This window comes from Ursus americanus, chromosome 12, assembly GCF_024610735.1.
Source record: "Ursus americanus isolate L20-20 chromosome 12, mUrsAme1.1.p, whole genome shotgun sequence".
In the NCBI taxonomy this organism is placed as follows: domain Eukaryota; kingdom Metazoa; phylum Chordata; class Mammalia; order Carnivora; family Ursidae; genus Ursus; species Ursus americanus.
In genome coordinates this window covers 419,061-436,802 of record NC_142138.1, presented here as the reverse complement: position 1 = coordinate 436,802, position 17,742 = coordinate 419,061, and the positions used below count along the sequence as shown (strand labels likewise).

The 17,742-nt window shown below is 38.2% G+C and overlaps 1 protein-coding gene across 12 annotated transcripts in view; it reads left to right on the top strand.

The window, feature by feature from the left end:
- The window catches only part of SCMH1 (Scm polycomb group protein homolog 1), a 176,580-nt gene that overhangs the window by 119,425 nt on the left and 39,413 nt on the right, over window positions 1-17,742 (top strand). For 10 of the 12 annotated variants that reach the window (XM_087865779.1, XM_045799851.2, XM_045799847.2 and 7 more), the window contains one exon: window positions 14,560-14,792. The exons of the other annotated variants lie outside the window; for them this stretch is intronic. In XM_087865779.1, the coding sequence (XP_087721905.1) occupies window positions 14,560-14,792 (233 nt within the window). The remainder of the gene's footprint in view (window positions 1-14,559; window positions 14,793-17,742) is intronic. 12 annotated transcript variants of the gene reach the window in all.

Sequence of the window (17,742 nt, the reverse complement as noted above, 5' to 3'; positions counted from 1 at the left end):
TGTCTTTGTGATCACAGCTTTGTAGTACAGCTCGAAATCCGGCATTGTGATGCCCCCAGCTTTGTTTTTCCTTTTCAACAGTTCCTTGGAGATTCGGGGCCTTTTCTGTTTCCATACAAATTTAAGGACTGTTTGTTCCAGTTCTTTGAAAAATGTCCTTGGTATTTTGATCGGGATAGCATTGAAAGTGTAGATTGCTCTGGGTAGCATGGACATTTTAACTATGTTAATTCTTCCGATCCATGAGCATGGAATATCTTTCCATCTTTTTATGTCTTCCTCAATGTCTTTTAAGAGTGATTTATAGTTTCTAGAATATAGGTCCTTTACGTCTCTGGTTAAGTTAATTCCAAGGTAACGTATGGTTTTTGGTGCTATTGTAAATGGGATGGATTCCCTAATTTCTCTTTCTTCGGTCTCGTTATTCGTGTATAGAAATGCAACTGATTTCTGAGCATTTATTTTGTATCCTGCCACGTTACTGAATTGCTCTATAACTTCTAATAGTTTGGGAGTGGCTTCTTTTGGGTTTTCCATATAGAGTATCATGTCATCTGCAAAGAGAGACATTTTGACTTCTTCTTTGCCAATTTGAATACCTTTGATCCCTTTTTGTCGTCTGATTGCTGTTGCAAGGACTTCTAGTACTATGTTGAATAATAGTGGCGAGAGTGGGCATCCTTGTCGAGTTCCTGATCTTAAGGGAAAGGCTTCCAGCTTTTCCCCATTGAGAATAATATTTGCAGTAGGCTTTTCATAGATGGCTTTTATGAGACTGAGAAATGTACCTTCTATTCCTACACTCTGAAGGGTTTTAATCAGGAAAGGATGCTGTATTTTGTCAAATGCTTTTTCGGCATCGATTGAGAGGATCATATGGTTCCTGAGTCTTTTCTTGTTGATATGATGTATCACGCTGATTGATTTGCGAATATTGAACCACGCTTGCATCCCAGGTATGAATCCCACTTGATCGTGATGGATAATCCTTTTAATGTACTGTTGGATTCTATTAGCAAGTATCTTGTTGAGGATTTTGGCGTCCATATTCATTAGGGAAATCGGTCTGTAATTCTCCTTTTTGAGGGGGTCTTTGCCTGGTTTGGGGATCAAGGTAATATTGGCCTCATAGAATGAGTTTGGTAGCTTTCCTTCTGTTTCTATTTTTTGAAATAGCTTTAGGAGAATAGGTATTATTTCTTCTTTGAATGTTTGGTAGAATTCCCCAGGAAAACCATCCGGGCCTGGAGTTTTGTTATTTGGAAGGTTGTTTATCACTGACTCGATTTCTTCATAATTAATTGGCCTGTTTAAGGAATCAATTTCTTCCGGTTTCAATCTTGGTAGTTTATAGGTTTCCAGGAAGGATTCCATCTCTTCCAGATTGCTTAGTTTATTGGCATATAGCTGTTGATAAAAATTTCTAATAATCCTTCCAATTTCAATGGTGCTCGTCGTGACCTCTCCTTTTTCATTCATAATTTTAATAATCTGGGTCCTTTCTCTTTTCTTTTGGATAAGTCTTGCCAGGGGTCTGTCAATTTTATTGATTCTCTCAAAGAACCAGCTTCTAGTCCTGTTGATCTGCTCTACTGTACTTCTGGTTTCTGCTTGATTGATTTCAGCTCTAATTTTGGTCAACTGCTTCCTCGTGCGTGGATTAGGCCTGTCCCTCTGTTGCTGTTCCAGCTTCTTGAGGTGAGAATATAAAAACTGCATTTTAGATTTTTCTATTCTTTTGAGTGAGGCTTGGATGGCTATGTATTTCCCCCTTAGGACTGCCTTTGCAGTATCCCATAGGTTTTGGACTGTTGTATTTTCATTCTCATTGGTCTCCATAAATTGTTTTATTTGATTTTTGATTTCCTGGTTTATCGAGTCATTCCTGAGCAGGATGGTTCTGACCCCATCTGTTTTCTGACTCCCTCTTGTGCCATTATTTCCTCTATTCACCCCACTGGAGTCTCTCTGGCCTTCTTTTTGTTTCTTAAGTCAAGCTCATTCTTTTCTTAGGGCCTTTACACCTGCTGTCTGTCTCCTCTGCTGGAACACCCTGCCCTAGAACTTCATATGCCTGATTCCTTCTTGTTGTGCCAGTCTCAGGTCAGATGTCACCTTCTCAAGAGCTGTTCTTAATTATCTGTCATTCTCTGTCATGTTCTGTCACATTGTTCCGTTTTCTCTTCATAACAGTTACTACCATCTAATTTGTGCACTTACGTTCCTGGTTCATACTGTGTAGCCTACCACATAATCTGTTCTTCATACAGAATGTTTGTTGGATGAATGAGTGAACAAATGAATGAATGGTATGATGGAAAGAGAAGGATTTTAGAGTTAGACATTCTGGATTTGAATTCCAGCCTTGCCTCGTTACTTACGTGGCCTTGGCCAAGTTACTCAAGTTTCGGTAGCCTCATCCATTAGATAGAAATAATATTTACTTCCTAGGCAAGGCTTCAAAGCCCATTGTTTTAACTGCCAGTGTATGCTGGGTCGTGTGCACCCTAGTAAACTTGGTGGATGATGATGGTTGTCTGCATTGCCATACTGCCTCTTTCATAGTAAGTGCCCAATAAATAAATGCCAGCTCCTTTTAAGCAAATTTAACTCCATCATTAGGGGACACCCATTTGTAAACTAGTTCTTTTCTCCATTCTCGATCTTAACACTTTGTCTGCCTTTTAGCATCGTTACTAGTCGTGATTTTGGCCAAGGGAATAAGGATTAGATACACACATATGTGCACAGATCAAACCGAGTTTATCAAGGAGGGGAGACCGGTTCTACACAACTTTATGTGCTACTGCCTTAGGTGTGCTTTTGCCTTTACAGTGAACCTCGCCGTTACCGTTTCCGTATGTAGGACCAGAGGACCCACCCGACGTCTATTGGCAGAGTCTTTGTATGTTAGAGCCCCTTAAATGTCATATGGACTCTTCTCAAGCTGGCTTCAGCGTCTCTCTCTAACCTTATCTGTTTCTTCGTCTTCTGGACTTAGCCACACAGAACTACCCATGAGTCTTCACGTAACCATGCTTTTTCACAGCTCTGTGCCTTTCTATGTACTGTCTCCTCTGTTTGAAGTACACTTGCTAACCCTCCACCTTTGCCCTTTTCCTAATGCAAGATCTATTTGTTCTTCAAAGATTTGTTTAAATGTCACTTTGAAATCTTACCTAACAGGTCTCACCTGCCTGACTCCCTTGCACCCTCTCCCTTCCCTTGCAGAGATAGTCACTCCTTCCTCCAGGTTCTGATAACCCCTGTGTATGTATACATTTTGGTACCACACTCATGAATCTCTTTTAAAACTTTATTTTGGCATAATTGCAGCCTTACAGAAAAATTACAGCAGGAGTACAAAGAATTCTCTAAATATTAACATTTATCACATTTGCATTAGTAGTCTCTCTCAATAAATAATTCATATTTTTTCTGAACCATCTAACACATGACTTGTATACATAATGTCCCTTTACTATTAAAGACTTTAGTGTATATTTTCCAAAAACAAGGGCATGCACTTCTATAAGCATAGTACTATTATTGAAAATCAGAAAATTAGGGGCTCCTGGCTGGCTCAGTTGGTGGAACATGGGGCTCTTTTTTTTTTATAATAATATTTTTTTATTATATTATGTTAGTCACCATACAGTACATCCCTGGTTTTTGATGTAAAGTTCGATGATTCATTAGTTGCCTACAACACCCAGTGCACCATGCAATACGTTAGCTACTGGTATTGTATTGATGTTAATTTTCTGGCTTTAATAACATTAGAAGGTCTACAGACCCCATGTTCCTCCCCACCACCCATGGGGCTCTTGATCTCTGAGTTGAAGTTCCAGCCCTACATTGGATGTAGGGATTACTTAAAAATAAAATCTTTTTAAATATCAGAAAATAAATATTGATATATTATTTAGAGCTAATCTGTAGACCTTCTAATGTTATTAAAACCAGAAAATTAATATCGATACAATACCAGTAGCTAATCTATAAACCATGCTCATATTTTGCCAGTTGCCCCAATAATGTCCTTTTGGGATAAGAAAATTTGGGTTCATGAGTTGTACTTAATTGTCATGTCTTTTTAGTCTCCCTTTATCTGGAACAATTTTTCCATCATTCTTCCTTGTCTCTCATGACCTTACTATTTCTTTATAAATATTTGTTCAGTTATCTTATAGACTGGGTCTCAAATGGGTTTGTCTGATATTACTTCATGATTAAATTCAGGTCATACATTTTTGACATGAATGTTTAGAAGTGACTTTCTTCTCAAAGCATCACATTTGGAGACGCATGATATCTGTCCCATTACTGCAGTAACTTTGGTTTCTTGGTGCAGGCAGTATTGACCAAGTCTCTTCACTTTGTTCCTTTGTAATTAATTAATCATCTTGTGGAGAAATATTTTGAGACTGTAAATATCCTGTGTCTCACCAAATTTCCACCCAGTAGTTTTAGCATCTATTAATGAGTCTCGCCTGAATGAGTTGTTACCCAAATGGCTACTTTCTAGTTCTCTCACTTCTTATATATTTATTAGGTGGGGTTCTACTATAAGCAACAGCTTTCCCTTCTCTCTGTTTTTTTTATTTATGCATTAGTTACATCAGTAGGGTCCCCCACTTATTTGTTTGGATGCTCAAACTTTCCCAGATTTCGCCAGTGGAAGCCCCTTGAAGCTGACTCCTGTCCTCTTGACATGTCCCCATCGCTCTTTGAGCATCCCCATTACTTTCTGACCAGTGTGTTCCAGGTTCGTCTTGTACCCCAGTGTACACCCACTGAATTGTGATTAATTGTGTAAGGATTACTAACCTTCTCACCATTGTGCTTTTCTAGGACAACAGTCGCGTTGGGTTTTCACATTACATAACTGGCAAACCTTGATACTTAGCATTTACTAAATTTTCAACTGATGTGGTCAAACAAATTAACGTAAGAATCACCCCTTCCTGGCCTCCTGAAGGAAGACAGATTGCTTCCTTCCTCCTGGGCTACATGACAGAATGTGTGCACTGAAGACACCAAAGACTAGAATCTTGCCAGGCTCTGCCACCTTCACTTCTCTAAGGCTTGCTTTCCGTATTTGTCAAAGGAGGATGATATGTCACCATAGGATTGTTATGAAGGCCACATGAATGTGCAAGAATTTTGTCAAAGTATTGTTGATGAAGAATGTAATTCTGTCAAACTTGGTAGTGTCAAAATGTGTTAGAGAATATTCTGATTTTTCATCTCTCTCTGAAGTAGGACAGTCATTAAATTATTTAATTATTTGCATTTGGAAAAATAAGAAAAGATTGTGTTTAAATGACAGACTCAAGGTCACACCATAAGGGACAGAACTACAATTAGATCCCCAGTCCCCTGATATCCCTCCAATTTTTCCCCCCAACTAGGATAATTAAGTTAGAATGTGGCAGAATAGGGCTTCCTGGTGGGAAGAACTTCCAAATCCTGGAATCCCTTAGGATAGCTTCAGAAATCCATTATTAAGAAGCTTTTAAATTAGTATGAAGCTTAATCTCAGTGCTAGCTTCTCACATATGACCTGCATGCTCTGATTTTTCTGAACTGTTAAATGTATTGGTTAGTTTCTTCTGCCCAGATCTTTCAGGCCAGAGAGGACAACCTCTTTGACAGTTGGCATCATGGACATTTATGTCTAGCTTTAAAGGAAAAGAGAAGAAAGAGGAAAAACTATTTTCTGACTGTTAGAAGGCCACATAAAGACCTGTTCAGTTCATCTCTTATAACTGTTTTCTTTTTTTATTCTACAAACACATGCTGGGTCCCTGCTAAGACCTTGGCACCTTGTCATGTGATGGCAGGAACTCCAAAATAAGTCTCTCACCTCCCTGCCCAGCTCGGATTCCTGGTCTTACTAGAGATACAGGGGCCAATCTTAGGGTTTAGAGTAATCAGTTTAAATATTGGGCATGTTCAATACTCAGGTTTCGGTGTGGAATAGATAAAGAATTAGACTGGGTTTTTTTCAAGGCAAGCGTGTTGGGAAAAGAAGGGCAAGGAAGTGATTATAATTATAGGTCAGTGGTTGTCAAACGCTTCAGTATCGGGAAACTTTAGTATCCTTAAAGACCCTAAAGAACTTTTATTTATGGGGATTACCCATATCACTGTATTAGAAATGAAAATTTAGAATTTCTTAAAACATAAGAATATACAAGTACACATTCCATTAGCTGTCAGAATGATGATATCACATATATAATCTCTGGAAAACTCCACTGTGAGAGAATGAGAGTGAAAAGGGGAGATAATGTTTTAGTATCGTGAAAATAATTTTCATCTTACAGACCCCCAAAAGGATTTCAAGGTCCCGAAGAGGTTCCCAGACCATACTTTGAAAACTACGTTTTTTAAGTGCATTTTACTAATAATGAACATTGGATCATTTCAAGTTTTCAGTTACTACAGGTAACACTGCTGTAAGCATACCTCTGCACGTGTCCAACGTGTACGTGTTCAAGACTTTCTCTGAAGCTCATACCTAGGGTTGGAATTGCCGAGTCGTAGTGTGTGACATCTTCAGACTCTTAGATAATGCCTGCAATGACTCCCAGGGAGTCTTCCGGAAAATGCTGCTGCGAACATTCCTGTACACGTCTTTTGATGGTCATGCCCCTCGTTCCTCTCGGGTATATGCCAAGGTGTGGGATTGCTGGGTGAGAGTATAAAGCTAAGTGGCTTTTCAAAGCAATTTACATTCCCATCAGCAATGCCCAAGAGTTCAAGTTGCCTCATATTCCTCACCAGTACAGGCACTGTCAGCCCTTGAACATTCGCAGTTTTGGTGGAGACATAGTGTCTTGTAATTCTAATTTGCATTTTACTGATAACTAATAATGTTCAGCAACTTTTCATATCCTTATCTGCTATTTGTATGTTCAGTTTTGTGACCTGGTTCTTCAAGTCTCATCTTTTGAAAATTGGATTGTCATTCCTTTTATTACATATTTTAGGATTTTTTATATTTTCTGGATATTACTTTTCCAACATATGTGTTTTGTGTATCCTTTCCCACTTTCTAGATTTCTTTTTCTTTTTCACTTTCCTAATGTTGTCTTTTGGTGAACAGAATTTTTATTTTAAGGAAGTCATATATGTCAATCTTTTTATAATTAATGCTTTATGTGTCCTATTTGTCCTATTTGTCCTGTTTAATCTTGCTTACCCTGGAGTTTTGAAGATCTTCCCCTCTATGTTCTTGGAAAAAATTGGATGTATCTGATATGAAATGTAGGGTTCAAGTCTCATTTTTTTCCATATGGATATCTGTTGGACTCACCACAATTTTATTGAAGAAGTGTTCCCCTCCTTCACCACCACCACAGAGTTACGGGGGTACCTTTATTATAAATAAGATAACTGTGTATATGTAGGCCTATCTCTAGACTCTGTTTTACTCCACTGATCCACTTGACTATCCTTACCACCAATATTACATGTCTTAAGTATTCTAACTTTATAATGAGTCTTGGTATCTAATGATGTAAATACTCCCTCAAGCTTTGCTGTTATTTATCAAGATCAACTTGGCTCTTCTAGAACCTTTGCATTTCCTAATAAAATTTAGAGTTAACTTATTGGACACATGCACATTAAAGAAGAACTGCTGGCATTCTGATTGGAATTGCATCGACTCTAAGTCAGCTTGATGAGAATCGAGAGCACAACTTGAGTCTTCCGATCCATGAATGTGATACATCTCTTCATGGCCATGTAATATCGCGATCTTCTTTAATTTCTCTTATAATGTGTTACAGTTTTAGTGTGGATGGATGTACTGCATGTCTTTCACTGAATATTTGATTTGGGGTTTTTAAGTTTCATTTTCTAACTGTTATAATAGAATAAATTTTTGTATATTGAATTACATCTAGTGACTTTCCCAAATTCATTTTTTTTATTTTAATAGATTTTGTAGGTGGGAGGAGGTACAGTTTATGAAAAAAATCATGTCATATGCAAATAATGCTTCTTTTTTACAACCTGTATTTATAGCTTTTATTTCTTTTTCTTTCCTTGTTACATTGGCCTTCAGTACAATGTTGAATAGAAGTAGTGATGGTGAATATATTTATTTTGTTCCGTAATTCAGTAAGAAAGTGTTTAATATGTCACCATTAAGTATGCTAGCTTCTATTGATTTTTTTATCAATGACCTTTTCCATACGGAAATTCCAAATTTGCTCATATTTTTTATGATGAATGAGTATTAAAGTTTGTCAGATGCTTTTTTCCTGCATCTGTTGAGATGATATATGGGTTTTCTTCTTTATTTTGTTTATGTGGTAAGTTCAGCTGATTTTTTTTTTCTATTGTTAAACAGTCTTTGTATTTCTGGGGTAGACCGCACTTAGTGATGATATGTAATACTTTTTATATATTGCCAGATTCAATTTGCTAATATTTTGTTAAAGATTGTGCATCTATGTTCATGAAGGATATTAGCCTATAGTTTTGCTCTCTTGGATTATCTTTGTAATGTTTTGGCATGAGGATTATGTTGGCCTCATAAAATGAGTTGGGGAGTGTTCCCTCTTACGTTTATCTGAACAGATTTTGTACAATCTATTATTATTATTTTTTCTTCTTTAAATGTTTCCTAGAATTCGCCCATGAAGGAATCTGGGCCTGGAATTTCCTTTGTAGAAAAGTTTTCCATTGCAATTGCAATTTGTTTATTATGTATACAGCTAGCTCTTCATATTCTGTTTGGTCTTCTGTCCGTTTTAATAAGCTATTTTTTCAAGGAAGTTGCCCATTCCATCTAAATTTTCAGATATAGTTGCATGAAGTTATATATGATGTCTTGTTATTATCTTTTTAATACCCGAATTATCTATAATGAAATCCACTCTTTCATTCTTGATATTTGTCTTTTCTTTTTATATTTCTTAATCAGGCTTGTTAAAGGGTTATCTTTTCAAAGAACCAACTTTTGACTGTTGATTTTCTCTGTAGTATGTCTGCTTTCTTTTTTCCATTGACATATCCACTCATCTCTGTAATTTCCTTACTTGTACTTTTTTTGAGGTTATTTTGCTGTTCTTTTCCCACCTCTTTGAAATAGAAGCTTAGATCATTGATATTTAACCTTTCTTCTCTTTTAATACGAACATTTAAAGCTATACATTTTCCTCTGAGCACTGCTTTAACTAAGTCTCACACATTTGAATCTGTCATATTTTCATGAAATTTAAGTTCCAAGAATTTTCTTATTTCTATTTTTATTTCTCTGGTATTTGAATTATTTACAAGTATATGTTACTTAATTTCTTAGCATTTGGGGTTTTTCTAATTAATTTTCTGGTACTGATTCCTATTTAAATTCCACTATGGTTGGGTAAGTGAGAGTGGGAGGTGCAGGCTTCATTATGGAATGAATAAGTCATGAGAATAAAAGCTACTGCATAGGAAATATAGTCAATGGTATTATAATAGTGTTGTACAGTGACATGTTAGCTACACTTTTGGGGAGTATGGCATAACATATAGAGGTGTGGAATCACTGTGTTGTACATCTGAAACCAATGCAACACTGTGCGCCAACTATCTCAAAAAATTAAAATTAAAAAGGAAAAGGCTCACGATGGCAAAGCAAAAAAATATTAAGATTCTTCCTTTTGACACTTTGGATTTCTCTTATAAAACAGACACATAGTTTATGCTTAACTATATTAACATAAAGTTATTAAGCAGTGATTAGAATAAGCAAATGAATGCAAATGTATAAATTGAATCAGCTGGCACAAAAGAATCTGCAAATTCTCAAGTTCCTGCCTGCACATCTTTGTTTTTAGAGCTGTAAATATTTCTGTGTTACTGGCAGTGGAGCTGAACCCACTAACTTGCTTATCTTCCTGCTGCATTAGAATTTATTAATACAGAGTGATTTATAAAAGTTTTCCTAAAACACCAAACCAACAGTGTTTTCTAAAAATAAATGTTGTTGAAGATGGTGGCTGAGACTAAATAAATAAATAAATAAGTTCTGCTGCCTTGGAGAACATGTTCTGTATGATTTCAGTTCTTTGAACTTTATTCAGGATTGCTTTTTCACCCAGCATATTGCATAAGCATTTGAAAAGAAAATGCATTCTATATTTATTGGGTATAATGTCCTATAGATGTCAGTTAAGTTAGTTGGTTAATTGATTATTTATGTTATTAGTCAGTTAATTGAGTTATTCACATCTTTCCTACCCTTACTGATTTTTTTCAACGTCTTAACCGATCAGTTACTGAGAGAGATATGTTAAAATCTCCAACTCATAATTTGGATTTGTCTGTTTGTCCTTTTTGTTCTCTAAACTTTTGCTTTATATGTTTTGTGTTATCAGGTATATATAAATTTAACTGACTAATCTTGATGAAATATTCCTTTTTCATCTAGTCATACTTCTTGCCTTAAAGATGGACTTGTCTGATATTAATAGAGCCACATGAGCTTTATTTTGGTTAATGTTTACAAGGTATATGTTTTTCCATCTATTTATTTTTATCTTTTTATCTGTGTCATATTTCAAGGGTCCTTACATTTCAAGGCCCTCTTATAAACAGATATAGTTGAGTACCGGGGTGGGGGGATTGGTGCAGTATGTTAATTTTTTCCTATTAATTGTTTTACTTAATCCACTTGTATTTAATATAATTGTTAATTTGGATTTAAGTTCACCATTTTGCATTTTGCTTTTTGTTTTCTCTTTGTCTGAGTTCTTTCTCATTTACTTTATTCCTCCTTTCTTGCCTTTTGGATTAATGAGGTATATTTTATGATTCCATTTCTCTCTCCTTAGCTTTTAGTGATATATTCTTACTAATTTTTTAACTAGTTATTCTGTGCAAATATGTATCCTGGACTTAACAGAGTCTTCTTTATTTTTTTTTAAAGATTTTATTTATTTATTTGACAGAGATAGAGACAGCCAGCGAGAGAGGGAACACAAGCAGGGGGAGTGGGAGAGGAAGAAGCAGGCTCCCAGCGGAGGAGCCTGATGTGGGGCTCGATCCCAGAACGCCGGGATCACGCCCTGAGCCGAAGGCAGATGCTTAACGACTGCGCCACCCAGGCGCCCCCAAAGTCTTCTTTAAATAAGTGCTTTGTAACCACTCCTCAAATAATGCAAAATTCTTAACAAAGTTTGGCTCCATTTATCCCCTCCTTCCATCCTTCATGCTGTTGCTTTCATATAATTTACTAATACATACATTATAAACTCTACAAACCATTTTATAAGTTTTTGTTCTAAATAGTAAGTTCTTATTCTAAATTCTTTTGTATCTCACACATATGTGCCCTTTCTTACGCTCTTCATTTCTTCCTACAGTTCCATCTTTCTATGTGGGATTACTTTCCTTCAGCTTGAAGAACTTCCTTTTTATTTCTTGTAGTTTAGGTCTGCTGGTGACAAATTCTCTCAGCTTTGATTGTCTGAAAATATTATTTCACCTTCATTTTTGAAGGATATTTTCACTGGGTATAGAATTCTAAGTTGGCAGTTTATATATCTTAGCCCTTTAAATATATCATTCTGTTGCTTCCAACTTCTATAGTTGGCCGTCAGTCTTATTGATGCTCCTATAAGAGTGAAACTTCTCTTCTCTGACTCATCTTAAAAATTTATCTCATTTTTCATTTCATTTATATTTTATCTTTTATTTTCAGCAGTTTAACAGTATGTGTCTTGGTTTAGTTTGGGGGATTTGGGGGGGATTTTTGCTGCTTGTAGATTGCTGAGCTCTTCTTTCATTAGTTTCTAAATATTACATTTGCCTAATTCTCTCTGTCTTCTTTCTCTGGAATTAGAGTTACTCATATTTTGGATCTATTGACTATGCCCAGATGTCTTTAATGCTCTAATCTGGTTTTTTCCCCATATTTTTGTTTCACTTTGGATGTATTCCATTGATTTTTCTTCAAGTTCATTAATCCTTTCTTCTGCTAGATCTTGTCTTCTCTTAAATCCATCCAATGAGTTTTTAATTTCTCATGTTACATTTTTAATTCCAGGATGTTCCATTAATTTTTTATATAGATTCCAGTTTTCTGTGGGTGTTATCTTCTCTTACATTTTACCTTTTCCTCTACTTTCTTTAACATATTAATTATGATTATTTTAAAGTCTCTGTTCCATTATCTGAATCATATGTGAATCTCCTTCTGTTGTCTGTATTTTCTCTTGATTACCAATCACTTTTTTCTGCCTCTTTTTACATCTAATATTTTTTGTGATATTCTGGATATTTTATATAAAAGAACTGCTGAGGCTCCAGCTAGTATCTTCCATCAGAAAGAATTCTTCCTTTCCTCTGTTAAGCTAATAGGATAAGAGCCTGATCTTCTCAATGTAATCATGGATTGAGCTAGTCCAGGTCTGGATTATACCTGTGGTTTATACCTGTTTCTTGGATATGGGTCCTCCTGGGCTCTTGATTGAGAACCTAATAGGTTTCTCTATCTCCTCAGCCCTGCAAGAGATTTTCCTACCTTTAGAGGTTAGGGGTTTAGTTCTATAACCTCTTACTCCTTAAGATTTCAAAATATGGCATTTATCTTGAAGAGGAGATATGTGTTTGAAGTAGACCTCCTCCTTCTAGTGGGACCTTATTTATCCCCTAAAACCACAAGATTATGGGAGATTTCATTCTGCCTTACAGAAGCTCTCAGCCTAGCTTCACACGTCCAATGTGCAGGTTCAGAACTCAGCAAATGTCCCATGGGGAAAACTGGCCACACACATGGACCTCAAGTTCCAATCTGTCACAGCAGCCTGTTGGATTTCTCTTTCCTCCAGTAGAGGTACCATGCATGAGCCACACCTGATCCTCAGTTCATGCCCCAAATTGGCAAATGTCCTCAGGAAAGAAAACAGTGTCACCTACCTCAGAAGCCTTCCCCACTCATGTCTGGAATTCCAGTTCATCTAATCCTTGTGATTTCTACAATACTGCAGTGTCTCTTCAAACAGTGTGTCTGGCTTTTCCTAATTGTTGCATCAGGAATGCCACATTGCCATAATCTATTACATCCTCCCTAGAAGCATAAACAACATTACGCTCTACCTGTCCACTGTGATTAGTTTATGAACTAGTCTCCCTACCTCTACTCATGCAGCTTCCCTTCATGCTTATAAGTTCAGATTCATTTTCACCATCTGCAGAGTCCTACACAATCTTATTGCTACTCCCTTTCTAACCTGATTCCCCACCACTCCTCTTTGCTCACTCAGTTCTAGCTATACTGACCTCCTTGCCATTTCTCAAACACGCTGACGTGTTTCCATCTCAGAATCTTTGCTCTTGTTATGCACCCTCTATTTTGGGAGGTGCTTTTCTCCGATTTTCATAAGGCTTTGCCTTTATTTCATTTGGGAGCTCTGTATAAATGTCACCTTCTCAAAGAGAAATTTCCTCACCCCTCTCTCTCCTTACCCTCCTTTAGTCTTCATCATAACACTTACCTGGCATTATACTGTATATTTGTCTGTTTTCTATCTCCCCAACTAGGAGGTAAGCTCCATGAGAGTGGAAACTGTTTTGTTTACCTGTAGTAAGTGCTCAGTAACTATTTGGGAATGAATTAGATGCGCTTACCTTAAAGCATTCTCAATTTAAGGAGAAGATGAATGGTTGGAGTAAAATTGAGAGTACCCTAACATAGATGTCTCCAGTATGCTTTGGGGGTGGAGTGGTACTGACTTAGTTGGGGAGTGGTCAGACAGGGCCTCAATAAGGAGGTGGCGCTGGAGCTGAGTGCTGGAATCTGAGTATTGATATTTACTTGACTAGGAAGAATAGGAAACTCAACATATATGAATGAACTGGTGTGCAGAAAACAAGTGGGTTAGAGCATAGCAGGGATGTGTGTCAGGAAATGACATCAGGTATAACCAGAGAGCAAGGCAGGGATAAAGTCACAAAAGTCCTTGGATATCAGGATAAAGAATTTGGACTTTATATTAAAGGTAATATGGAGCAAAGATTTTTAAAGTAAGAAGAGATGCTGTCAGATGTGTGTATTTCCATGTGTTTCACTACTCCTCATTGCAATAATCGCACCAAAACTTTAAGTAGATTGATGTAGAAAATGCCTAACTTGGTTGTCAGGGCCCAGTTTCAAAACATAAGTCCTTATCCCAGTTCACTGTGTAACCCGGGGAAGGCATCATTTCCTCTGCTGAGCCTTGGGTCTTCATTCTTAGCAGGAAGGGATTGTAGGCTTCTAAAGTCATTCCATCTCTGAGCCTGTGATTCTGTTTATGTGCTTTAACTAGGTGCCTTGGGGAGAAAAATTTAATATTTTCTCTGCATCTGCCAGAAATAATTAAAACTTCCAATTCTAACCAATCTAAATTCAGTTCTCCTCTGAGATTTTCTAACATTTAGGTCAGATGCCAGGAAACTAGCTTCTTGGGATAAAACTACCCAAGCAGAAGTAGCAAATCTTTTTTTCCCCGCTGTTTGGGATGGGAATGCAGGTGGGAGGAGGGGGTGATAGAATGAGTCTTTTTCTTGCAGTTGTGATTCCAAAGAATCCCTATCCTGCATCTGATGTGAACACTGAGAAGGCCAGCATCCACAGCAGCACCAAAACTGTCTTGGACCATCAACCAGGGCAGAGGGGGCGTAAACCAGGAAAGAAGCGGGGCCGGACACCCAAGCCCCTAATTCCCCACCCCATCTCTACCCCATCCAAGTCAGCTGAACCTTTGAAATTCCCAAAGAAGAGGGGTCCCAAACCTGGCAGTAAGGTAGGTAAAAACGTGGGTTTCCTAGAAAGGGATAAAGGGTTATAAAGGGGTAACTCACCCATATCCATCCATCTTGGAAAGGGGCATGCCTGGCCCTGTTTTCCACCTTGTGTATGCTTTTAACAGGAATCTCCTAGATTGTCATCCCTGCTTAGCTACTTAACTGGGAGTTGGTAATATTAGAGATAGGATGGTGTGGACAAGAAACAAATTTTGACTTTGAAGGCTACGCACATTTGAGGGAATTTTGGTCTAACATCTTCCCTAGATGGAAGACCCTGCTGCTGATTGTTAGCCTACCAGAGTGGATGCCCGGGCACAGGAACAGAAAGAGCAGATTGACTCTATAAATGTATTTCTTTTTCTATCCCTGCCCCTTCTTTTAAAAAGAAAGAAAGAAAATTATTGAATACCTAGTAAGTATCAGGCTCTGTATCAGACACCATTACATACATATCACATGATGATCACAAAACCCTAGGAGATGAGTAGTGTTAATAGTATCTAATAGTTAAGTAATTTGAGACTTAGAAATGTGAAATGACTTCCCTAAGGTCACATAGCTAATAAATGGCAAAGGCTCCGAAGATGGGGCTCCAGATGTTCTAGTTCAGGGTCACTGCTGCCCTGCCATGGGCACCACGGGTACCACGGGCACCACGGGCACGCTCCCACACTTCCTGAAGGAGATAACACTTCCGTCTTGTGCAGGAAAAGACTGCCGAGCCAAGCTTCACCGAGCACTGTTAACTGCAAGTGCCACCTTTAGTCATGACCAGTTCTTCATGCGTGTCTTCCCTCGGGAGACCATTGATGAGAAATGCCTCAGCTGCTTCTCTCCGGCTTCCGTTAGCATCACCTTCTCCGCTCACTTTTTGTCAAGGGATTTCTTTGCAGCTCCTTCCTGAACTAGACTACCTGAGTTTCAATGTGAAAATGAGTCCTAGTTCTCCCTGGGCACCCCATTCTAATCTCATGAGTTCGTCCCTAAGTTTGGTTGGTTGGTTGGTTGTTTGGTTGGTTGACTGGTTTTGTTCTGTTTATTAACTTCAGCTGACTTCAGTTCTTCTAGAATATAAGCTTCTCAAGGTCAAGAACCTAATCTTGTTCTTCTCTTTTTCTCTTGTAGTGCCTTATATCTCAGTCTCTTCGGAGATGTTCAATAAATTCAGGATGGGTAGATGATTTTAGTTATGATGTTCTAACTGAGATCATCTCTTGTTTATTGGCTTTGAGTTCTTGATGTCACGTCCTGATCTTTCTGTGTATCACACATGCTCCTGCCCTGTCTACACTAACCCTAACCCAGGTCCTGATTCATTTTTGTCTCCACTACTGTGTTCTTGTTCTTCTGCTGTGGAGAGACACTGAAGGCTCTAAAGATTCCAAGGCCAGAGAAGCCATGCTTTTGATACTGTGAAGACATTTTGAGGACATCCGATGAAAGAGGGAACAAACTTGTAAGGTTTCAAAGACAAAACCAGAACCAAAAAGTAGAAACTCAAGTAGACAGGCTTTGTCTCAACATAAAAGGAACAGTTAAATCTGTCCCAAAACAGATGTAGTGATCTGCAGAAAGAAAGATGAGGGAGGGAGGGAGGGAGGGAGGGAGGGAGGGAGGGAAGCAGGGGAGGAAGGAAGGAAGGAAGGAAGGGAGGGAAGGAGGGAGGGAGGGAGGGAGGGAGGGAGGGAGGGAGGGAGGGAGGGAGGGAGGGAGGGAGAAAAGGAAGGAAGAAGGAAGGAAGGAAAAAAGGGAGAGAGGAAGAAGGAAAGAAGGGAGGGAGGGAGGGAGGAAGGAATAGTGATATGCCATCACCAGAGGCATTTTGTCAGGGACTGGATGGCTCATATATGATGGATGTTTTCAGGAAGAGGGAAGTAGGAGAGGGATGGTTGGATTAAGTGGCCTTTAAGACCCTCCAAAACCTGAACGCTGTGATTCTATGATTGCCTCTGCTCTGCCTACTCAGGCCGTCCTAAACATAGTAATAACCAAAGTCCCCTTTCTTTCCAACCCTCTTGAAAACAATAATTCTCATCTTATCCTGTATTTTATGGGCTGGCGTTTGACTCACTAATTCCCCCCCCCCCTGTCCTTTTGCCTGCTTCTATAGATGTATGTGCCTCCCACTTACCCCTGACCCTTCTGTTCCTTTCTGAAGTAAAGTGGGCTCATGACTAGAGCAGAGGCTTCAAAGCCAGACAAGTAGTTTTATGTCTCATCTCCATTTGTTACCACTTGTGTGACTGTAGGATACTTTGAATAAGGCTCAGCCCCAGTTTCCTCACCAATAAAATAGAGGTGAGGTAATATATGAAGAGATATAATACATGTAAATGCACCTATCTCAAACAAATGCCTTCCATCTCTCTGCTTTCTGCTACAATGTTTGGGCACCAGACTCGCCAGGCTTGTTCCTTCAGGGACCCCATGAAATCCTACCACCAACTCCATGAAGTTGAACTGCTATTTCCTTTCTTCCCTGACTCCTTGTTTATTTAGACTTTTACTTTTAGCAATATCAAACAAAAATGAGGAAATGTCCATGTCCCACGTATGCTTTGAATGTTTCGTGTGTTTGCATGAAAACTTCCACAGACCAGCTGTCGCTGGTGCTATTGCTTTAGACAACACACTCCCTGAAGACAGACAGGTTTATATAGGTCCCAGTGGTGGACCCTACATGGGATATTTAGTAAAAAAAAGGGATTTCTGGATCTCAGTGATAATTACATTTTCCTTGCATTCAGAAAGGCTTTTAGAAAACTATTTCTTGAACTTTCTGAGATCCTTCTCCCCTGGAGACAGCCCTGAACAGCTTAGAGAAGATACTAGATTTTTCTCAAATCATTTTTATTACTTCCCCCATTATTGGTATTCTATACTGCGTGCTTCATTGAAAATATTTATTGAGACTTATTATATGGCAATTGCCATGCTAGGAGCGGT